This window comes from Scyliorhinus torazame, chromosome 6, assembly GCF_047496885.1.
Source record: "Scyliorhinus torazame isolate Kashiwa2021f chromosome 6, sScyTor2.1, whole genome shotgun sequence".
Classification (NCBI taxonomy): Eukaryota; Metazoa; Chordata; class Chondrichthyes; order Carcharhiniformes; family Scyliorhinidae; genus Scyliorhinus; species Scyliorhinus torazame.
Genome location: NC_092712.1, coordinates 20,366,207 through 20,390,697, shown reverse-complemented (window position 1 = coordinate 20,390,697; position 24,491 = coordinate 20,366,207). Strand labels below are relative to the sequence as shown.

The 24,491-nt window shown below is 48.8% G+C and overlaps 1 protein-coding gene across 3 annotated transcripts in view; it reads right to left on the bottom strand.

Moving 5' to 3' along the window:
- The window catches only part of LOC140424704 (uncharacterized), a 337,233-nt gene that overhangs the window by 66,459 nt on the left and 246,283 nt on the right, over positions 1–24,491 (bottom strand). For all 3 annotated transcript variants that reach the window (XM_072508002.1, XM_072508001.1, XM_072508000.1), the window contains 2 exons: positions 13,598–13,975; positions 10,862–10,948 (listed from right to left, as the gene is read on the bottom strand). In XM_072508002.1, coding sequence (XP_072364103.1) covers positions 10,862–10,948; positions 13,598–13,975 — 465 coding nt within the window. The remainder of the gene's footprint in view (positions 1–10,861; positions 10,949–13,597; positions 13,976–24,491) is intronic.

Genomic DNA, 24,491 nt, shown 5'->3' with positions numbered 1-24,491 from the left:
AGAAATCTTTGGATCCTCGCTGTCTTCAGGGGATGTCCCGGAGGACTGGAGAATAGCCAATGTTGTTCCTCTGTTTAAGAAGGGTGGCAGGGATAATCCCGGGAACTACAGGCCGGTGAGCCTTACTTCAGTGGTAGGGAAATTACTGGAGAGAATTCTTCGAGACAGGATCTACTCCCATTTGGAAGCAAATGGACGTATTAGTGAGAGGCAGCACGGTTTTGTGAAGGGGAGGTCGTGTCTCACTAACTTGATCGAGTTTTTCGAGGAGGTCACTAAGATGATTGATGCAGGTAGGGCAGTAGATGTTGTCTATATGGACTTCAGTAAGGCCTTTGACAAGGTCCCTCATGGTAGACTAGTACAAAAGGTGAAGTCACACGGGATCAGGGGTGAACTGGCAAGGTGGATACAGAACTGGCTAGGCCATAGAAGGCAGAGGGTAGCAATGGAGGGATGCTTTTCTAATTGGAGGGCTGTGACCAGTGGTGTTCCACAGGGATCAGTGCTGGGACCTTTGCTCTTTGTAGTATATATAAATGATTTGGAGGAAAATGTAACTGGTCTGATTAGTAAGTTTGCAGACGACACAAAGGTTGGTGGAATTGCGGATAGCGATGAGGACTGTCTGAGGATACAGCAGGATTTAGATTGTCTGGAGACTTGGGCGGAGAGATGGCAGATGGAGTTTAACCTGGACAAATGTGAGGTAATGCATTTTGGAAGGGCTAATGCAGGTAGGGAATATACAGTGAATGGTAGAACCCTCAAGAGTATTGAAAGTCAAAGAGATCTAGGAGTACAGGTCCACAGATCAATGAAAGGGGCTACACAGGTGGAGAAGGTAGTCAAGAAGGCATACGGCATGCTTGCCTTCATTGGCCGGGGCATTGAGTATAAGAATTGGCAAGTCATGTTGCAGCTGTATAGAACCTTAGTTAGGCCACACTTGGAGTATAGTGTTCAATTCTGGTCGCCACACTACCAGAAGGATGTGGAGGCTTTACAGAGGGTGCAGAAGAGATTTACCAGAATGTTGCCTGGTATGGAGGGCATAAGCTATGAGGAGCGATTGAATAAACTCGGTTTGTTCTCACTGGAACGAAGGAGGTTGAGGGGCGACCTGATAGAGGTATACAAAATTATGAGGGGCATAGACAGAGTGGATAGTCAGAGGCTTTTCCCCAGGGTAGAGGGGTCAATTACTAGGGGGCATAGGTTTAAGGTGAGAGGGGCAAAGTTTAGAGTAGATGTACGAGGCAAGTTTTTTACGCAGAGGGTAGTGGGTGCCTGGAACTCACTACCGGAGGAGGTAGTGGAGGCAGGGACGATAGGGACATTTAAGGGGCATCTTGACAAATATATGAATAGGATGGGAATAGAAGGATACGGACCCAGGAAGTGTAGAAGATTGTAGTTTAGTCGGGCAGTATGGTCGGCACGGGCTTGGAGGGCCGAAGGGCCTGTTCCTGTGCTGTACATTTCTGTGTTCTTTGTTCTTTGTTGTTCTCTGATCTTTGGAACAGTCGACAGTGACGTTTTGGGTACAGTATGAAGTAAAGAGGCACCAAGTTTGTAATAGTATAAAAGGATGGCTGTGGAAGCTGCTACGGCTTTTCTTCAGGTGGAGGACGTGCCTTTGGTTTATTTACAAGGGCTTTGAAAAAACAAGCTAATTGAATTGGCAAATGAATTAAGAGTAGAGAGGCCAGCTCAAGCTAAGAAGGTAGATGTATATGATATATTAGTTGAGTGCTTGGGTCTGTTAGAAATAAGGAGAGTCCATGTGCAAATGGTGCAAGTAGTGTCACAGCAAAGAAATTTTCTGGTGGGGAAATTGAGAGAATTTTGTTGCATCTCAAGCATGAGAGGGAATTAAAAAGAATAGAAAAAGAAATGGAGATGCGGGAAAGAAAAGAGCATTGCAGATTCAGCACAAAGAAAGAGCCTTTCAAATAGAAATTGAAATGAGGGGTGGGATTCTCCCGTACCCAGTGGGGCGGGGGGTCCCGGCGTGATGGAGTGGCGGGAACCACTCCGCCGTCGGGCCGCTCCGCACCTTCAGGGGCTAGGCCGGTGCTGGAGTGGTTTGCGCCCCGCTGGCCGGCGTGGAAGGCCTTTGGCGCCGCGCCAGCCGGGGCCGAAGGGACTCCGCCGGCCGGCGCGGGTCCACGGATGCGCGGGCCAGGCCACCATGGGGGCACCCCCCAGAGCCAGATCGCCCCGAACCCCCCCCACCCCCCCACCCCAGGACTCCGGAGCCTGCCCATGCCACCAGGTCCCGCCGGTAAGGGACCAACTCCAATTACGCTGCATAGAACGGGCGGGACTTCGGCCCATTGTGGGCCGGAGAATTGCCGGGGGGTGCCCGCCGACCAGCGCGATTCCCGCCGCCGCCAAATCTCCGGCGCCGGAGAATTCGGCAGCTGGCTGGGGTGGGATTCACACTGCCCCCCGACGATTCCCCTACCCGGCGGAGGGTCGGGGAATCCCGCCCGAGGAGATTGGAATTAGAGCGAGAGGAAAAAGCAAAAGAAAGAGAGTTCCAGCTTAAGGCACTGAAATGAAAAGGGAGCTGCCAAGAGCTGGACGGGAGCTTAACCCGAGAACAGAACCTAGTGGGGATATGCAGGCCCTCCCAAAACTTGAAGGAAAGGAGGTAGAGTCACTTTTTATGATATTTGAAAAAATAGTGGAACATATTGCTGGAAGTAACTATCCCGGACACATTCCAGAAATTTACTGCCTTTCTCATAGGTGCTTGTCTGCATTTCCCAATCTATGTGTAAGTTAAAATTCCTCAATAATACTACTCTGCCTTTGCTAAACACTTGCCTAATTTCTGCACTTATACAATCTAACACTTCAGAGCTGCTACCGGGGCTCGATACACAACACCCATTACAGTTTTAAGCCGTCGTTTTTTCCCTCAGTTCCACCCATATAATCTCCACTGAATGCTTCCCCTTCAATTTATCCTCCTTCACCACTGAGGTGATAGTATTTCGAATCAGTAAGGCTACTCCGCCTCCTCTGCCATCTTCCCTGTCCCTCCTGTTTAGGCATGTTTAGTTCCCAGTCCTGACCATCCTGAAGCTATGGCTGGGATTCTCCCTTCTGGGACAAAGTCCCCAAGCCGGCAGGAGAACGGGGGCCAACCACTCAGGCGTCAACAGCCCACGAAAGTGCGTAATTCTTCGCACTTTTGGGGACTAGGTGGACGGTGGAGTGGATGGCACCACTCCAGCCGGCGCCGAAGGGACAGTGCGGGTTCGCGCATGCGCCAAAGGGCCGGCGTGATCTCGCGCATGCGCGGAACCGCTGGCGTGGTTCCGCACATGCGCAGACCGGCGTATTTTGGCGCATGCGCGGGGGTTCTCTTCTCTGCGCCGGCCATGGCGGAGGCCTACAGCGATCGGCGCGGAAAGAAGAAGTGCCCCCATGGAACAAGCCCGCCTGCAGATCGGTGGGCCCTGACCGTGGGCCAGGCCACCGTGTGTGCCCTCCCGGGGTTGGATCCCCCCCTTGCCCCCCCGGAGACTGCCCCCACCAACTTACCTGCCAGGTCCCGCCGGTACGCGAGTTGAGTGATTCACACCAGCGGGACTGGCCAAAAATGGACTGCCGCTCGGCCCATCGGGGCCCGGAGAATCGCCGGGGGGGGGGGGCGCTGCCAAAGGCCCCCGACCGGCATGGCGGGAATCCCGACCCCGCACGAAAAACGGCGCCGGAAAATACGGCAGCCGGCATCGGGGAGGCAGGGCGGGATTCGCTCCACCCCTGTGGATTCCCGTCCCATGTCTCTGTAATCGCTACTACATCATAATCTTCAGTTTGCATTTGCGGCTGCAGCTCACCTAGTTTATTCGTTACACTCTGTCCATTTGTAAATAGAAATTTTAGCTGTACCTCCTAACCTAGCCCCCAGTACCGATGCTTTCTTTGCGTGTTTATTATTTTCCTCTTTGGTTTAACCAGTATATCTCTTGCAGTTTTGCCATTAGCTGCAGTTCCTGAAGTTGGCTCCCTTACTATTTCTCTGACTTACTTAGAACATAGAACATTACAGCGCAGTACAGGCCCTTCGGCCCTCGATGTTGCGCCGACCTGTGAAACCACTCTAAAGCCCATCTACACTATTCCCTTATCGTCCATATGTCTATCCAATGACCATTTGAATGCCTTTAGTGTTGGCGAGTTCACTACTGTTGCAGGCAGGGCATTCCACGCCCTTACTACTCTCTGAGTAAAGAACCTACCTCTGACATCTGTCCTATATCTATCACCCCTCAATTTAAAGCTATGTCCCCTCGTGCTAGACATCACCATCCGAGGAAAAAGGCTCTCACTGTCCACCCTATCCAATCCTCTGATCATCTTGTATGTCTCAAATAAGTCACCTCTTAACCTTCTTCTCTCTAACAAAAACAGCCTCAAGTCCCTCAGCCTTTCCTCATAAGATCTTCCCTCCATACCAGGCAACATTCTGGTAAATCTCCTCTGCACGCTTTCCAATGCTTCCACATCCTTCATATAATGCGGCGACCAGAATTGCAAGCAATACTCCAAATGTGGCCGCACCAGAGTTTTATACAGCTGCAACACGACCTCATGGCTCCGAAACTCAATCCCTCTACCAATAAAAGCTAACACACCGTACGCCTTCTTAACAACCCTCTCAACCTGGGTAGCAACTTTCAGGAATCGATGTACATGGACACCGAGATCTCTCTGCTCATCCACACTGCCAAGAATCTTACCATTAGCCCAGTGCTCTGTCTTCCTGTTATTCCTTCCAAAATGAATCACCTCACACTTTTCTGCACTAAACTCCATTTGCCACCTCTCAGCCCAGCGCTGCAGCTTATCTATGTCCCTCTGTAACTTGTAACATCCTTCCGCACAGTCCACAACTCCACCGACTTTAGTGTCATTTGTAAATTTACTAACCTATCCTTCCTCGCCCTCCTCCAGGTCATTTATAAAAATGAGGAGCGAAAGCAACAGAGTAGTTGTTATGGGGGACTTTAACTTTCCAAATATCGACTGGAAACGCTGTAGTTTGAGTACTTTAGATGGGTCCGCTTTTGTCCAATGTGTGCAGGAGGGTTTCCTGACACAGTATGTAAGTAGGCCAACGAGAGGCGAGGCCATATTGGATTTGGTACTGGGTAATGAAACAGGACATGTGTTAGATTTGGAGGTAGGTGAGCACTTTGGTGACAGTGACCACAATTTGATTACGTTTACTTTAGTGATATCTGGGGGAAAGGCAATTATGATGCGATGAGGCAAGACTTACGCTGCATCGGATGGAGAGGAAAACTGCAGGGGATGGGCACAATGGAAATGTGGAGCTTGTTCAAGGAACAGCTACTGCGTGTCCTTGATAAGTATGTACTTGTCAGGCAGGGAGGAAGTGGTCGAGCAAGGGAACCGTGGTTTACTAAAGCAGTCAAAACACTTGTCAAGAGGAAGAAGGAGGCTTATGTAAAGATGAGACATGAAGGTTCAGTTAGGGCGCTCAAGAGTTACAAGTTAGCTAGGAATGACCTAAAGAGAGAGCTAAGAAGAGCCAGGAGGGAACATGAGAAGTCTTTGGCAGGTAGGATCAAGGATAACCCTAAAGCTTTCTATAGATATGTCAGGAATAAACAAATGACTAGGGTAAGAGTAGGGCCAGTCAAGGACAGTAGTGGGAAGTTGTGCTTGGAGTCCGAGGAGATAGGAGAGGTGCTAAATGAATATTTTTTGTCAGTACTCACACAGGAAAAAGACAATGTTGTCGAGGAGAATACTGAGATTCAGGCTACTAGACTAGAAGGGCTTGAGGTTCATAAGGAGGAGGTGCTAGCAATTCTGGAAAGTGTGAAAATAGATAAATCCCCTGGGCCGGATAGGATTTATTCTAGGATTCTCTGGGAAGCTAGGGAGGAGATTGCTGAGTCTTTGGCTTTGATCTTTAAGTCATCTTTGTCTACAGGAAAAGTGCCAGAAGACTGGAGGATAGCAAATGTTGTCCCCTTGTTCAAGAAGGGGAGTAGAGACAACCCCGGTAACTATAGACCAGTGAGCCTTACTTCTGTTGTGGGCAAAATCTTGGAAAGGTTTATAAGAGATAGGATGTATAATCATCTGGAAAGGAATAATTTGATTAGAGATAGTCAACACTGTTTTGTGAAGGGTAGGTCGTGCCTCACAAACCTTATTGAGTTCTTTGAGAAGGTGACCAAACAGGTGGATGAGGGTAAAGCAGTTGATGTGGTGTATATGGATTTCAGTAAAGCATTTGATAAGGTTCCCCATGGTAAGCTACTACAGAAAATACGGAGGCATGGGATTCAGGATGATTTAGCAGTTTGGATCAGAAGTTGGCTAGCTGGAAGACGAGAAAGGGTGTTGGTTGATGAGAAATGTTCAGACTGGAGTCCAGTTACTAGTGGTGTACCACAAGGATCTGTTTTTGGGCCACTGCTGTTTGTCATTTTTATAAATGACCTGGAGGAGGGCGTAGAAGGATGGGTGAGTAAATTTGCAGATTACACTAAAGTCGGTGGAATTGTGGACAGTGTGGAAGGATGTTACAAGTTACAGAGGGACATAGATAAGCTGCAGCGCTGGGCTGAGAGGTGGCAAATGGAGTTTAATGCAGAAAAGTGTGAGGTGATTCATTTTGGAAGGAATAACAGGAAGACAGAGCACTGGGCTAATGGTAAGATTCTTGGCAGCGTGGATGAGCAGAGAGATCTCGGTGTCCATGTACATAGATCACTGAAAGTTGCCACCAAGGTTGAGAGGGTTGTTAAGAAGGCGTACGGTATGTTAGCTTTTATTGGTAGAGGGATTGAGTTTCGGAGCCATGAGGTCATGTTGCAGCTGTACAAAACTCTGGTGCGGCCGCATTTGGAGTATTGCTTGCAATTCTGGTCGCCGTATTATAGGAAGGATGTGGAAGCATTGGAAAGGGTGCAGAGGAGATTTACCAGAATGTTGCCTGGTATGGAGGGAAGATCTTATGAGGGAAGGCTGAGGGACTTGAGGCTGTTTGTGTTAGAGAGAAGAAGGTTAAGAGGTGACTTATTTGAGACATACAAGATGATCAGAGGATTGGATAGGGTGGACAGTGAGAGCCTTCTTCCTCAGATGGTGATGTCCAGCACGAGGGGACATAGATTTAAATTGAGGGGAGATAGATATGATAGATGTCAGAGGTAGGTTCTTTACTCAGAGAGTAGTAAGGGCGTGGAATGCCCTGCCTGCAACAGTAGTGGACTCGCCAACACTAAGGGCATTCAAATGGACATTGGATAGACATATGGACGATAAGGGAATAGTGTAGATGGGCTTTAGAGTGGTTTCACAGGTCGGCGCAACATCGAGGGCCGAAGGGCCTGTACTGCACTGTAATGTTCTATCTATGTTCTATGCTTGCTTTAATATGGGTTGTAGAGATCTCATATGATAGAAAGAAGGAAAATAGAGGCCTATAAACCTAATATCTATCATCGGGAAAATACTTGGATCCATTATTAAGGAAGTAATAATAGAAAATTTAGAAAATAGTATTAATACAATTATGCCTTGTCAATATGAAAGAGAAATTGCATTAAGTTATTTGAATAAGTAAGTGTGGATAATGGATAACCAGCAGACACGGTGCATTTAGATTTTCAAAAGTATTCAAGAAGGTGTCATATGAAGTGTTACACAAGATGAGAGTACATGGTGTCGGGGGTAACTCATTATCACAGAGACAATGTTAGCTATAATGAAGTTAAGAGTTGGCTATCTCTATGGGTAGCACGGTAGCACAGTGGTCAGCACTATTGCTTCACAGCGCCAGCATCCCAGGATCAATTCCTGTTTGGGTCACTGTCTGTCTGGAGTCTGCACGTTCTCCCTGTGTCTGCGTGGGATTCCCCCTGGTGCTCCGGTTTCCACCCACAAGTCCCGAAAGACGTGCTTGTTAGGTGAATTGGACATTCTGAATTCTCCCTCAGTGTACCTGAACAGGTGCCGGAATGTGGCGACTAGGGGATTTTCACAGTAACTTCATTGCAGTGTTAACGTAGGCCTACTTGTGACAATAATAAAGATTATTATTATATTAATCATTTTGATGAAAGAACTGAAATGTGTGGTCACTGAATTTGTAGATCACACACAGAGAGGTTGGATTGCAAGTTGTGAAAGGGACACAAAGGGTGGGAGGTGCTTGTGGTTATAGCAAGCAATGAAGGTAAATGGTACGGTGGCCTTTATTGCAGGGTGCATGGAGCTGTACAAGGCATTAGTGAGACCATGGGCGGGATTCTCCATTGCCCAGCGCAAAAATCGTGCTCGGCGATCAGGCGGAGAATCTATTATGATGCCGGAATCGGGGCCAGCGCTGGTTTGACGTTCGTTTGCGATTCCCAGCCTCTCCAAACCAGCATCATCGTGATGCGCGCCGCGTGCAGTCGCAATGCCGTTGGCGCCTCATCGGCCGGCCCACCCGCAATGCTCCACCCCCAATGGGTCTGGTTTCCGACGGCGCGGGAAACGTGTGGTCTGAGCCGCATGCCGGCTGCGGATTGTGTCCAGTGCTGCCACACTCGGCCGGGATCTGTGCCACTGGCCAGGGGGGGGGGCGGGGGGGATCTGCTAGGACCGGGGGACTCGTGGGGGGTGGCCAGGGAATGGCCAGGGGGTGAGCTGTGGGGTCGCAGTATGCGGGTTAGGTTATGCGCACAGCCGGCGCTATATTGTACGACGCGACCGGTGCAGGTCGTCAGCCTTGCGCATGCGCGGCCTGGGACCTGGCCATTCTCCAGCCGTTTTTGCCGCGATCCACGGGCGTTTCCCGTGGCACTGGTGCTAGTCCCTCATCAGTACCGGAATCGGTGAGGGGTTGGCGCCGATTTGCCAGTCGTGAAACACCACGGTTCCCACACCGGCGTCGGCACTTAACTGCCGAAACGGAGAATTCCGCCCCATATCTGGAGTAATGTGCAGGGATTTGCTAAGCATACCTAAGGAGGGATATAATTGCACTGAAAGTCAGTCAGAGAAAGTTCATTTTGCTGATTCCTGGGATGAAGGTGTTGTCTTACAAGGAACGGTTGGGTGTAGACTCATAGGATGTTAGAAGAATGAAAGGTGATTGAAACCTGTAAGATTCTGAGGGGTCATCCACAGGGTGGATGCTGAGAGAATGTTCCCCCTCGAGCGGGGAGTCTAGAAATGCGAAACCGATTTTAAAATGTTTATTTTTCATCTCAGACTGAGGTGAGGAGGAATTTTACTTCTCAGATGATCATTGCGCCTTGGAATTGTCTTCCCCTGAGGCTGGGTCATTGAATATATTCAAGGCCGAGTCAGGCTGATTTTTCATTGACAGGAGAGTCGAGGGTTACGGGATGGAGAGGGGATGTCAGTGGCTCCCTGGAGGGAGGTAAGTAATAATATATAATAATAATCTTTATTGTCACAAGTAGGCTTACATTAACACTGCAGTGAAGTTACTGTGAAAAGCCCCTAGTTATTTTTTTGGCGCCTGTTTGGGTACACTGAGGGAGAATTCTGAATGTTCAATTCACCTAACAGCACGTCTTTCAGGACTGGTGGGAGGAAACCGGAGAACCCGTAGGAAACCTACACAGACATGGGGAGAACGTATGGACTTCAGACAAATAGTGACCCAAGCTGGGGATTGAACCCGGGTCCCGGTGCTGTGAGGCAGCAGTGCGAACCACTATGCCACCCCTTGGGCTTGAGATGGGGGTCATAGGGAGAGAGAGATGCCAGCAGGGTGGGAGGTAAGGGGTCAAATGCAAAGACCAGGGCATTATTTCCATTGCCCCTCATCCCACCTAAACCCTCAATTGGACACAGTGTGCCTATGAGTGAAGGACACTCCCATGGTAGGTCATTGGCAAACCAGCAGTATTTGCAACTTGGCCTCCAACATGGGCAGTATTCAACCAGCAGCAGTAGGATAAGCGACTATTTAAAGGCCTAAATTAGCCTCTGGCTGGGAAGGTCTTTATGCCATAGACCTTATCTGAAGGTGGGAGGGGGGTAGCAAGTTTGGGGCAGGATAGGTGTTGGGTGGCGGGCTGCTGAGTGGGTCAGTAAATTTAGTCCAAGGTCTCAAACTGGTTCAGTGCTAGGCTTACCATCACCTCTATGGGCAACTAGCAATTGGCAATATATATGTGGCTTCGGTATCACGTGCACCCTGAGAACTAATGAATAAAAAGGAATCCAGATGAACCATTGCTGATGCTGGAAATCTGACATTGAAACAGAAAATACTGGAAAAACGCAGCAGGTCTGGCAAAATGAAATACAGTTAACATCTTGAGTGTTGTTTTTTTATTCGTTCATGGAGCGTGGGCATCGCAGGCTGAGCCAGCATTTATTGTCCATCTTTTATTGCCCTTGAAGGGCAGTTCAGAGTCAACCACATTGCTGTGAGTCTAGAGACACATATAGGCCAGACCGGGTAAGGACGGCAGGTTTCTTTCCCGAAAGTGAACCAGATGAGTTTTTATGATCATAATTAGACATTTTTAATTCCAGATTTTTATTGAATTTAAATTTCACCATTTGCAATGGTCGGATTTGAACCTGGGACCACAGAGTACTCTGGATTACTAGTCAAGTGACAATACCACTAGGCCACCGCCTCCCACCAAGTCCATACAACTCCATCTGTACTCGAAACGTTAACGCTGTTTGTTTCTCCACAGATGCTACCTGATCTGCTGAGTTGTCCTCCATTTTCTGTTTTCATTACTACCGTTACTACCATCTGAAGGAAGATGACTGATATTTTGCCACTTACCTTTTCACCAAGTGACTGACCACCTACACCTACCTTTCTTAAACTTTCCTGGTGGTGGAGGTTGAAGTTTAAATCCTCTAAGATTATCATCTCCAGGCCGCCGAGTGTCGGGTTTTAAACCTGACAATAAAAAGATAATTGAAATCACTGGAATATCAAAATAACCTAAATACTGAATAGCAACCAAAAGATTGAACCTGGTCTCCGTCTAGTGACATAAATAGTGACATTTTCCTTACAGCGAAAAATCAAATTCCTTTGCGAGCCAGTAAGCTGTCAATGCATTAGCAGCACATTCACAGGCCTCAACCTCATGATTATAGAGCCACTTATCCCATTATAGAGCCTATTCCGTCTCTTGCATCCTCGATGTACCATTATCTATTATAGCTCATTCTTTCCCAGAACCATAAATTTATGGAAGCGCTAAATCTCTGCCGAAGTGCGGGTTCCAATAACTGGGGACCAAGGACATATAACAACAGCTGGTTTAGCTCAGTTAGCTCGACAGCTGGTTTGTGATGCAGAGTGTTGGTTCAATTCCCCAACCGGCTGGGGTTATTCATGAAGGCCCCGCCTTTGCACCTCTTGCCTGAGGTGTGGTGCCCCTCAGGTTAAATCACCACCCGTCAGCTCTCCCCTCAAAGGGGAAAGCAGCCTATGGTCATCTGGGACCATGGTGACTTAACTTTAGTGTAAGAACAATAGTTTATTAAGTAGTCCGAGCAACTCTTACTTGCTTCCACTCTGCCCGCACTCCAGGAATAACTCCCGCGCTTCCGACACGTGACCCTTTACGTAGCTGCGTTATCATGTGACCACTTGGTCCATATCTTCCCCATTAAGATTAGGTCAACTGGTGGTACTGAGATGTGACAGTGTGCGTGAAAGGTAACTGTGTGCAAACTACTTTATAACATATGGGCTAACAACACAACTATTTATATAAGGGGAAAATGGATTAAGCTGTTGCAGCTGGTGCACAGCCCACCTTGTCTCCTCCCCGCACCCGCCCCCCCCCTCCCCTGCCGCCATTGCGTAAACTAGACGAAGGCAGACTGTAGACTAGTTCATTAGGAAGTTCTGGAACCTTGTGTTCAGTTTGGTCATATGCCCCGAGCGGGCGATAATGCCAGTTGACTGTGGTGAAGAATGTCCCGGGCTGGTGCCCTCAGTGTGAACAACCTGGGGTGTATGCCGTGGGTGCAGGGCTTGCTGCAAAGGGCCCTGGAGGAATCTCCATTTCCACTGGTATAGGGGGCCTGTATTCTAAGCTGGATGGCTGGGGTACTGTGGCATGTGCTGGTTCCGATATCTGGAGTAGGTGATATTGGTTTTGTACATAGTGGGTACCATCCGAGACTACCACATTACTGTTCAGTGGTGGGCATCACTGTGTACCACAGGCAACTTGGCATGGCTGTGTGAAGTCTGAATCCGGACTATGACTAGGTGCTAGAGGACCAAGTCTTACAATCATAATACTTTTCCCTCTAGATCGGCATTCTATGAGGACTCCACTCACATTGTCTTTGATATTGGGCTTCAAGGGAGCCTTGGCAGTGGCAATAGTAGCCTTGGTTCACCTGGAGAATAGTCGCTGTGCTGGTGAGGGCTGAGGAGTGCAGTATATTAATCGGAGTGCTCTCAGGCATATTTCTCTAGTAGGTGCTTGGCTGAGCTTACTGCCTGTTCTGCCAGGCCATTGGACAGTGAGTATAATATATAGGGGGCTACTCATGATGTGCTCAAAGTCTCACATGTGTGCAAAGTTCCTAAATTCACTGGAGATAAACTGGTGAGAATTGTCTGTTATTATCCTCTGAGGGATGCCGTATGTGGCAAAGTGCCTCTTGAGCTTGACCATGTCTGTGTTAATCTTCACATCTGGCAGGTGATTATTTTCAAACCACCCAGAGTATGAGTTGACTCAGACTAAATACTGTTAACAATTCCATTCGAACATGTCAGCTACCATAAATGACCATGGAAGGTCCAAGACCTCAGGTAAGCGTAGTGGTTCTTTGGCTTGATGCGGCTTGAGTGCATTGCATAGTGCACAACTGGATACTTCCCTCCCCATGTCAGCATAGATGGAGCGCCAATGAAGGGATTATTTTTCTCTATACCTGGTTGCTTCCAAACCTTTGTGTCCTTGGTGAAGTTGCTGCATATAGTAGCTCTGAAGGGAGGTAGGATGACAAATCATTGCACACGAAGTATTAGTCCATCCTGCAAAGTTAGTTCATCTCTGATGGTGAAGACTTTGCGGAGTTCATGGGGAAACTCCCTGGAGGACTCTGGCCAGCCCCTCATGATGGTATCACTGCACTCTTGGGTAAGCAAATTCCATAGATTCACAACTCTTTGGGAGAAGTAGTTTCTCCTGAACTCTGTTTTAAATTTGCTCCCTCTTATCCTGAGACTTGACCACTTGTTCTCGAATGTCCCACAAGAGGAAGCATCCGCTTCACGTCTACTTTCCCCATACCGTTTATCATCTTGTATATCTCAATTTGACCTCCCCTATTCTTCTAAACTCTAGAGAGTATAGGCTTAAACTGTTCAATCTCTCTTCATACGACAAACCCCTCATCTCTGGTAATTCTCCGGGCCCCGATGGGCCGAGCGGCCGTCCGTTTGGGTGAACTCCGCCCTTGGTCTGAGCGGGAGATTATTTTAAAATGACGGCAGTAGCGACAAGCAAATTATACCCGTTGCCAAAAATGGATTGAAATAACTCTAAATGTTTTGATTTTCATCACTTACCACCTTGTGCCTCTTCCTCTTGCCTAGCTTTTCGCATTCTCTTCCCCTCCTGTCCGAACTTCAATAGATTTTGTCCGACCTCTTTCAGTTGTTCTTTTGCTTCTAGGTGCAGCTGTTCCAACACTTTTAGGCGATTGCTAATCGTCGCTTTCTCTTCTTCTGTCTTTGATGGGCATTTCAAACTCTCCAAGATGTCTTGAATTTGCACTTGCTGTCGGGCAATTAACACCAAATTGTGGTTTCGAATCGTCTTCAGTTCAATAAATTGTTTCCGTCTGTTTTCCTCGTACTCGTTCTGTCTGTCTAAGAATTCCGTCAATTCTTTCACTTGGTCAGGTGTTTGGAAGTCGGTAAAGTCAAAAGCCAAGTTTCTTTTGCCTGTCGATAAATAAGAAACAGGAACAATTACATCAAAACTATATCAAAAGAAATTCCAAATACAATATAGTACAGCTAAGATGAGCGTGAGGTCAGGTGTAATGCCTGGATTTGGTATGTCTCTCTTGTGGGGACCATGAATTGGATTCAATTTAAATTTGAATTGGTTTTTGGAGCAGGCAAGGAGCTGGATTAGGGGTTCGCCCCTGACCACACTCTGTGCTCCGGCTTTGTAACTCTGATAAAGTCAAATAGTACAGCAGCTCGAGATCAGAGGAGGCCGGAAGTGATGTACAAGGAGCTAGATTTGCAACAAAGTGACCATGTTCAAGAAAAGCAAAAAGGAGAGAAATAGGGCAGGATTTATCTACCACCCCGTCGTGTGTTTTTTTTGGTGGGGGAGCTTGTTGTCAACGGGATTTCCCGTTGGCCACATCCCTCGTCGCCAGGAAACCCGTGCACCGGCGTGGGACTGGAATTTCCCACCGGCGGAAACAGCCGGTAAATCCTGCCCACAGTCAAAGCTTGAAGTCAATTAAATGATTGGCTGGTGAGTATTTCTCTTTTGCTGTCTCTAAAATAGGTCATTTATTCAAAGTAGGAGCTGGGAAATATAACTTTACCAATTATTTGGTAAAGTTATATTTTACCATATAAATATAACTTTACTATATTAAGTTGGTACAGCACATAGGTCTTAATCAGAATAGTTCAGACAATGTATCAACCAGATTCAAAAAGAGGGAACTATTCAAGGATGTGGAGCTGCTGTTGTGTTAAGCACACTGAGATAACACGGGCTGCAACTGGATGCAGCTTTAACTGAGATACTCCAGACCATGAAGTTAGTTCAATCTGATTTATTGAACCTGTCACACAGTTAGCACAGTTCTATGTGAGTTCGACTCTCTGCTAACCTAAGTGTGGTTACTCTGTCTGACTGAACCAGACTAGCTCTTAGCCACGTGCTGGAGGTGTTATGTGATATATACACCCTGACTCACTCTGTAGATGTCCCCAGTGGAAAGAGGCGGTGTGTGAGTGCCTTGTACCTTTTATAGTGGGAAACCACCCCCAAGTATTCTGCTTGCTGATTGGTTATGTCCTGTTCTCTGTGTTCATTAGCCTGTCTGTATCTCATTATGTGCATGTCTGCATATCATGACAGCTTCGACCTGCTGTTTTCAATTCCTGAAGAATGTGAAAGTTTCAGAATACATTGTGTGCATCGGAGATCATATTTGTAGGAAGTGTCTCCAGCTGCTTATGCTCAAGCTCAGGATTTTCAAGCTGCTTGTACACCTGGAGTTACTGCACAGCATCAGGGAAACTGAGAGATTTCTGCATCCTCTGTTCAATGACATAGTCATCCCCCAATGCAGTAAATATTGAGTAGAGGATATTGGCAGCCATCTGGAGAAGGAAGAGGCAGGATTTCAAGCTGTTAATAGGCATTGGAGGCAGCTGGTCATCACAGTCCAAAGATGACGTGGATTGGCTATGCTAAATTGGCCCTAGGTGGAATTAGGGGATAGTGTGGGGTTTGGTCCCAGGTAAGGTACGTTTACAGAGGGTCGGTATAGACACGATGGGCCGAATGGCCTCCTTCTGCACTGTAAGGATTCTATGTCTTCTTGAAGGAGTGCAATCCAGACCCTGACACTAATGGGCAAGAATCTGGACAGGAGGGAACAGTGGAATAGAAATGTGGTGGTTGAAGAAAAAAGACAGTGGGCTGGATTCTCTGCCAGCGGGATTCTCCGGTGCGCCAGCAGTGCACCCACGCCTGGGGATTTCCCGGCGACTTGGGGCTGCCCACAATGGGATACCCCATTGGCTGGTTGGCGGACGGAAAGTGCCGCTGCCGGCGGGGGGATGCCCCAACGGAAAGCCGGTGCAACGGGACGGAGAATCCCTCTCATTCTGTCAGAAAAGTTAGGTTGGGATTGACTGACATTTTAGGCCTTAATGGAACAGAAATTAGAGATTGACCCGTGTTAGAGAAGATATATGGTGTACTTTAACCATTGCATTGCGCCTGCCGCAGATCTGGGTGCGCCGGTTAAATAGCGGGAAATGCCAAACTCAAGATTCACACCAAGCGCAATTCAGATTGCCATTTAACCGGCCCACTCTCAATGGCGAGTTCCAGATCACACCCAAATATGGCGGGCATATCATTGACCCCAATTTGCATTAATTTCAATCTCAACAGCCTCGTGGGAATTAACCGCCTCACCTGCGAGAAATCACGTGGGCGTGATTTAGTGCTCCTTTTTAAAAACATGAACCTGGCGCAATGGCTGCTGAGGAGAACTGAGGAGACGAGTAGCCATTTCCATTTTCGGGTCAGCAGCTGAATGGCACTGGCGCTGCTGCCTCAGTGCTCGTGGGGTGTGGGGGATCCCTCAGAGCTTGGTCGGGAGTTACCCCTGGGCCGGGAGTGGTGGTGTTAGTGAAGGGCTTCTGATCTGTGACGTCTGCAAGCCATCTTTAAATATTGTGGACACCTATAACAGGATCAATTACAGCTGCTGCCTGTCTGCGCTACCAAACACTTCCAGGACAGAGCCCTATTCTTGGTTCTATGATGAAGGTCACTTTAACTCCCTTTGACTGTGAGCAGCCTCTAGCTTTCTCGCTGCAGCCCATTGCTAAGAAGGAATTGACGTTGTTTGTTATGTGAGCACTTCACAGCTCAAATACCTGGAGGCTGTTGCTGCTGTTTCCTTCCTTTTCTGTAGACAGGAGTAAGGAAAGGGAGGATGGCGAGATGGTCTGCTGTCTGGTCTGGAGAGGGGGAATGGAATTATTTCTCTCTTCTGGCGTGCTCTGAGCTGGTGTGATTTTCCAGTTGAGGAAGCTGTGTGAGAGGGAGAGAGTGGTGGATTGATCCGAATGAGCGGTGAATGCAGCTTGTTGCTGCTTGCAGTTACAGCTGCCTGGAGGCTGTGCATTTGTTTGCTGCTGCCCCTTTGTTTCTGTGGCATGGAGTAAGGAAAGGGAGGATGGTAAGGTGACCAGCTGTCTGGGCTAGTGAAGGTAAAGGGGAGCTCTTTGTCGCTTCTGGCTTGTTCTGGATAGGTGCGCTTTTCCACTGCTTTCTAAAAAAAAACTTTACCAATTAAGGGACAAATTAGCATGATCAATCTACCTACCCTGCACATCTTTGGGTTGTAGAGGATAGACCCACGCAGTCAAAGGGGGAAAGTGCAAACTCCACACAGACAGTGACCCGAGGCAGGGATCGAACCCGGGTCCTCGGCACCGAGAGGCAGCAGTGCTAACCATTGTGCCACTGTGCCGCCCTGCAATTTTCTACTGTTGAGGGGTCCACTGCTGGGAGCTGCAGGAGGGCGAAAGGAGAGTGGGTTGCTCTAAGTGAGAAACTTGATGAAGGTGTCAAAGAATTATTTTTGCGAATGGGTTTATTGTAAATGTGGTGCGTGCCATTCAGCTGCTGACCCGAAAATGGAAATAGAATCTCATCTCCTCAGTTCCCCTCAGCAGCCATTACGCCAAGTTCATGTCGACTGGCACATTGCCATGAGTCAAACACACTGGGCATTGAGGCTGTCTTCACCTTGAACGCCAGTGGAACATGTGGAGCCGAGCTTTGGTTCCGATGAAATTAGGCCATGTGGGAAGGCCTGTACAACGGAGACTCATGACAGAGACTGATACGTAAAATGGCCGAACAGCAAGGATCCTCCATTCTGTTGAGGACCCCCGCGAGGGATGATCCAGTGTGTTTGGTTTTCTTTGTACATATGAACTGTTGTATCTTTGTGTTTGTACTGATATACTGTACTGAATAGGTGCTTGTGTGTGTATGACATAGTGCCTTCTCCCTGTTGGTTAATGGTTAGTGTGATATACAGATTGTTAAGTAGTTTGTTTTCATCTTTTTGTATAAAGGTATTGTTGACCATTTAATAAACAAAATATCCCCAAGTGGATTCGAGTGGATACACGTGCTATGTTCTCAGGCGATGATTATTGCATTGATTGAATGAACTGGGGATTGTTCTCCCGATGGAGGCTGAGGGGCGACCTGATAGAAATTTATAAAATTCTAAGGGGTACAGATAGGGTGAACAGTTGGAGGGCAGAAATGACAATTACAAGGGGACACAAGTTCAAGGTGAAGTGGGAAAGGTTCAGTGGAGATGTGTGGGGGGTGGGGGGGGAAGTTTTTTACACAGAGGGTGGTGTAAAAAAGGGTAGAACAATTGTAAGTTAAGTAAAAAGTGGATCTGTCAGGGAGAGCTGGCAGAGAGTCACCTCGCTCAGCGCCATCTTGAAAAGGTGGCTGAGGCAGATACGTTAGCGACCTTAAAGACTTATCTGGATAGGCACATGAACAGACGGGGTAGAGAAGGATACAGGTGGTTGGTCTAGATAGGGCACATGATCAGCACAGGCTTGGAGGGCCGAAGGGCCTGTTCCTGTGCTGTATTGTTCTTTGTTCTAGACCATTCGTACTTTGAAGCCTGACCACTTTGCCTCACCTCTAGAAGCATCAGCACCATAGAGCCAGCAGACAACAATCAAACACTCCGGAGCTGGGCTTCAGCACTGGAGAGATCCTTAAGACCGAATAGTGAATGTGTTGATCAGGGGAGGGCATCAGAGCACAATCTCCCGAATGTCCCCAGCAGGGTTTGGGGCCTAGTGGCTCCTGCAGCAGACTATATCAAATTTGAGCTGGACCAAATGCACCAAGATGCCTGGGCTGCAGGCTTATCTGCCATCGGCAGAATGCCCCAGGTCCCGGGGGTATTTGATGGCACGCACAATGCCTTACGCGTACCGGGGCATCAGGGAGTTCCCTTCATTAACAGGAAGGGGTTCCACACCCTGAATGTTTCATGCGTGTCTCTCCCACCACCTCCCCCCCACCCTCTCCGCCTCCCCCGACCCCCTGTTCCACCCTGCCAGGGTCTGTGTAACATCACCCCAGGGTGATGGACCTGTGTCGGCACCGTCAGCAGGTCAATATCTGAGTGATGACCACTCGCTGTGAGGGAAGCTCTGGGGTGCTCAGTTAATGCCAAGTCTGAATCCTGTCTTTGTACTGATATCGTGCTCACACCCATCCTCGGGGGCTGTTGATCTTGGACCACTGTGTCCGGGGGATAAGGGGTGGGGGGAGAGGAGGTCACCAAGGGGTGAGGATACAGGCAGGCCCACTATGAAGATTAATGTGACAGAGGCTTCACATGTATGAGGTGTAACAAGTTTTAATTGTGAACATTTGACATTTCCATTCCCCCTAGCTGCAGATAGTGCCCCCCCCCACCCCACCCCCCGCCCCCCCCCCCCCCCCCACCCCACCGTGCAAAATCTGTGATCCTAAATCTTCTTGATCTTTCGTGGTCTACTGCTACGTCTAGCTGAGTCCCCAGGATGCACATCAGAGTTGGAGGTAGCCTGCTGCCAGAGGGCCTCAGCCGATATACCGGTATCACTGTCTTCACTGTGCCACCCTGTTCTGCTCGTTGCCCTTGAGATGCCCTGGTATCAAGACGGAGAGATTCAGAAGAACTGGAGACCACCGTTGTCACCTTGGTGATAGGCCCCAGGTTGGCCTCCAGAGGTTCGTCCTCCCTGGCGGTGCCATAGTGCCCTGGGGGTGTCCATGTGCCGAAGGAGCGCAGGAGTGGGTTTTAGAGGTCCCTTTGTCATCTGGCTCCACCAGTCCTGGCAGCATGGTGCCAATGCCCTCAGTGATGCTCCTGAGTGACTGGGCCATGCTCCGCAGTGACTCAGCAATGTCCACCAGCAACTGGAACATGTTCCTCATCGACTGGCACATGATGTCGAGGCCCCCAGCCTTGGTCTTCACAGACTGAGCCATGTCTTGGACACCACCACTCAAGTTGCTGACTTCGTGCTTCAGGCTTTACCGAGGTCTCCACCCTAGCAGCACTGGCCTCGGTGTCATGCATTGTTGACATCATCTCTTGCTCCCATAGCCTTCGGGACTCCTCCAATTGGCAATGCGCTCACTGGAATGTCGCTGACATCCCCCCCTGAACCTTAAGGCAGTATCGCATCATCTGTATCAGCTCTGGGATTACCTTGTCAGAGGCTCAATATCTGACTGCGTCTCAGCTAAGTCCTGGGATCCAGCAGAACTCTGACTGCTGATTCCTTTGGATGTTTCTGCTCGACCTGATGTGCATCAGTAACTGTGTTGTGCCCACCAGATAGTGCCCCAGAAGCCTGTCCACCGAGCTGTGTGTCTCTGTGCTGGTGGAAGGCAGGAGCAATAGCTGTGATAGATGATGGTCTCCTCGGAGTGCTTCTTCGAGTTGGTCTCTTTGATGGTAGGGAGTATGACTCCGGATGGCTCAGCCCCATCAAATGGAGATCCTGTGAGACAATGGACATGTGGTCAGTGAGATGGAAAGATGATTTTGACTGACGTGAAAAACTCACTTGAGACATTTGGATGAAGAGCATTGGATCCTCACCTCTGCGATCTCCATGATTCGTTCCTTAAAGGGAGGATGGGGGGGGGGGGGGGGAGGACTCAGATATATGGTACTCTAACCCCATCTTGTTTATTATGGGCTATGTTCACCTGTGGGGACAAAGAAAGGGCTTTGTGAGCCAGGTGTTTAATGGATCACAGGGGTCCACGGCAGGTGGCATGTGTGGGCACACCAACTAGACATGAAGGGGTTGTGCTGGTGGGTGCTGAGGAACAAGAACGAAGATCGGATGTGGGGAGGGCGTGAGGTGTCAGCCAGTGATTTGTGGTAGTGGTTGTGGGGTTTGGGAATTTGAGGGAAGGCAGGCGGAACTGATGCCAGGACAGAGGTGTTAACTTACCCTTGCAGATCGGAGGAGGTCGTTGGTCTTCTTCCGATATTGGGCTGCAGTCCTCCTGGTCATGCTGCCCGCACTGACAGCCACTGCCCACTGCCTCCCAGGCGGTATTGTGGCGCCCTATCTTATCCACAGCACCGAGAAGCCTGGCAAGCATTGCCAAACAAGGAGCAGGTGTGCACGCTGCCACGCCTGTGTGTTGACTGGGAGTGAGTGGTGAGGGAGCGTTTAATAGCAGCTCCCTCTTGTTAGTGGCGAGCAAGCCTGGCGAATCAGACAACGAGACAGCCAGTAATGGCGAGAAGCTCCTGAGGGCTCATTTTCTGTACAGTGCCGTTAAATGTGGGTCACAATTTCGCCACCGCAGCCATCGAGTAACACCCCACCAAGCTCCCAAAGTGACTTAGAAATGTTTCTGCAAAATCGAGACCATAGGTTTTGAATGCCAGTGATTGAAAAGTAATGTGCAGCTGAAGAGTGGATATAATCAATACCCGTAAATGAATTATGCGTGGGATTCTCCGTCGGCCGATGCGGGAATCGCGAAACGTGATTGGGTGAAGGATCGGTTATGAAGCCAAACTCTTGGCGGGTGCCGGGCACACGCCAGAATTCCACCCTCACCCCACTAACTCCCCCCCTCCCCACAACTTTACGTCACCCGGTGCAGCCCACTCAAGGGCAACGTCCATAGGAGCCCCTGCAGGAGGGCAATGAACGGGGGCTGCGGAGCGTACCATAAGCTTAGGCAGGGTCAGCTATCGGTACTCCTGGCAGCAAGCACGGGTGGGAAGGCTCGAAGTCCCCGCAGTGCTGGGTACCAACAGAGCCAAGGGTGCAAAGAGCAGAGTGCCAGGGGGGAACGACGGGGGTGGGGATGGGGATGGGGGGTGGGGCGGCTGAGACATGATGAGACTCTTACAGAACTGTAAGGGTTAACGTTATGCTCGAATCAACCACTGGAAAGAGCTAAATGCAGAACTATATAAAGCATCGATTCTAAGCCTTCTGGGAGAGTGTTGAGGAGAAGGCTAGAGAACAGACTGTAGGAAAGGTAGCGTGAGTGAGAGCAGATCATAGCTATTGTATTAGTGTAGAGATTAATGGTAGATGAGTGTAGATTGTATGTTTATTGTCAATTGTTTATTATATATTATAATTCCAACTCAATCTATAAGTTTGCGGATGATACGACTGTGGTGGGTCATATCTCAAACAACGACGAATCAGACTGCAGGAGGGAGATAAATCACTTGCTTGCATGTTGCAAAAACAACCTCCCTCTAAATGTCGGAAAAACCAAGGAACTGATCATCGACTTCAGGAAGTGTAGCAAAACACACACTCCCATCTGCATCAATGGCTCCGAAATGGAGATGGTCGATAGTTTAAGTTCTTGGTGGTCACCATCACCAACAGTCTGTCCTGGTCCACTCACGTTGATGCAGCAGTCAAGAAAGCCCAACAATGTCTCTACTTCCTACGGAAGCTAAAGAAATTTGGAGTGTCTGCATCGACTCTCACAAACTTCTACAGATGTGCGATAGAGAGCATCCTATCCGGCTGTATCACAGTCTGGTATGGCAACTGCTCGGTCCAAGATTGCAAGAAACTGCAGAGTGTGATGAACTCAGACCAGCGCATCACACAAGCTTGCCACCCCCACATTGATTCTGTCTATACCTCTCGCTGCCTCAGGAAGGCAGACAGCATTATCAGAGACCCTTCCCACCCAGGCATTGTCTTCTTCCAGACCCTTCCATCAGGCAGAAGGTACAGAAGTCTGAAGACCCTCATATCCAGACACAAGGAACAGCTTCTTCTCCACAGCTACAAGACTCCTCAACGTCTCCCCCTTGGACTGATCTGTACCCTGTAAGAACACTATTCACGACACCCTATGTTTTTCTTGCTCATATGTTTGCTTTGTTTGGCCCCTTGTTCCGCACTGTAACCAATCACTGTTTGTCGAAGTACCATTTGTCAATGTTCTCTGTTGATTACTATGTACGTACTGTGTACGTTCCCTCGGCTGCAGAAAAATACTTTTCACTGCACTTCGGTACATGTGACAATCAAATCAAATCAATCAAAATAGAAGTAAGAGTCAAATTCAGTTTAGTGCAAATAAACCTTTAGCTTTGTTTAATATAAAAGCTAGTTGTGATCTTTGTGAACACTACGCCAACCTTCCTAGGATCTGAATCACAAAGAACACCACAGTGGGGACATGCAGGCACAGGGTCTGCACTGGGCCCACCATGTAGCCCATTAGACCTGGTTGGGCACAGGGATACGTACAATGCTATCATGTTTAACAGGTAACATGCAGATAAAGGACTTCGGAATTCAACCAGGAATGGTGGCCTTCACCCGAGCCACAGCAACCCTGGGGGATGTGCTGAGGCTGGACGAGCTGGAGCTGCCCGAGGGGGACCCTGCAGCGGTGGAGCCTGCCCCAGAGGAACAGGAGGCAGCCGTTGAGGACAGAAAGCCAGCCACCGAACAGGCCGAGGAGAAAGAATTGGAAAGGAGTTGCTGCATGAGGACTCATGTGTACCAGCAGACCCTCGAATGACAGGCGTTGCTGTCGGAAACTCCAGCTTAGCAGGGAGACAGTGTGACATATCTGCAATGCTGTACTTGGCACCGCGGAGATATTGAGGAGCACACCCTCTCCTGACACCGTCGAGGTGACAGTTGCCCTGAACGTCGACCCCAGGGGGTCGATTATTCTTTTGTCTACTATGTACGTGCTGTGTACGTTCCCTTGGCCGCAGAGAAATACTTTTAACTCTACTTCGGTACATGTGACAATAAATAAATATCAATATCCTTCAGGTGCTGAATGGTGACTTGGCCGGAATGTCACAGAGCTCAGTCACGGAGGCCCTATAGGGGTGGCAGGGTAGCACAGCAGTTATAACTGTTGCTTCACAGCGCCAGGGACCCGAGTTCGAGTTCCGACTTTGGTCACTGTCTGTGCGCAGTCTGCACGCTCTCCCCGTGTCGGCGTGGGTTTCCTCCGGTTTCCTTCCACAAGTGAGAGCTGGGACCTTAGAATCAGCGCGGGAATTTGAAAAAGCGAGGGGGCTGCGAGGCAGAGGGGACCATTTAAAAGGTCGCTGCCTGTGGTGAGGTAAGTACAGATTAACTTACTTACCTTGCAGGTCAGCTGTTGAGTTCGGGAGTGAGAGCTGGGACCTTAGAATCAGCGCGGGAATTTGAAAAAGCGCGGGGGCTGCGAGGCAGAGGGGACCATTTAAAAGGTCGCTGCCTGGGTGAGGTAAGTACTGATTAACAACTTACTTACCTTGCAGGCCAAGTCGATTTCAGCAGGAGCGGAGCAGGCTAGTCCATTTCAGCGGGGGCAGTGCGGAAGTGATTTCTGGGAGGTAAGTTTCTCCTTTAAATTTTTTTTAAAATTCTAGTGTTTAAGGTGGGAACAGGAAGTCGACCCGCGGACTTCTGGGAAGACCCTCACCAATAAATTCTGGTGGAGAGTAGTGTCTCCCACCCTCCCTCCTCCTCTAACCTAATAATAAAACTCTTTGGTGTGAGGTAAGTACCATATTTTATTATTGTTATTAATATTTTTTTTTTATATAAAATTTTTTAAATTTAGTTGTTAGCCAGATCTTGGTAGAAAGTTAGAGGAATGGCAGGGAAGGGAGTGCAA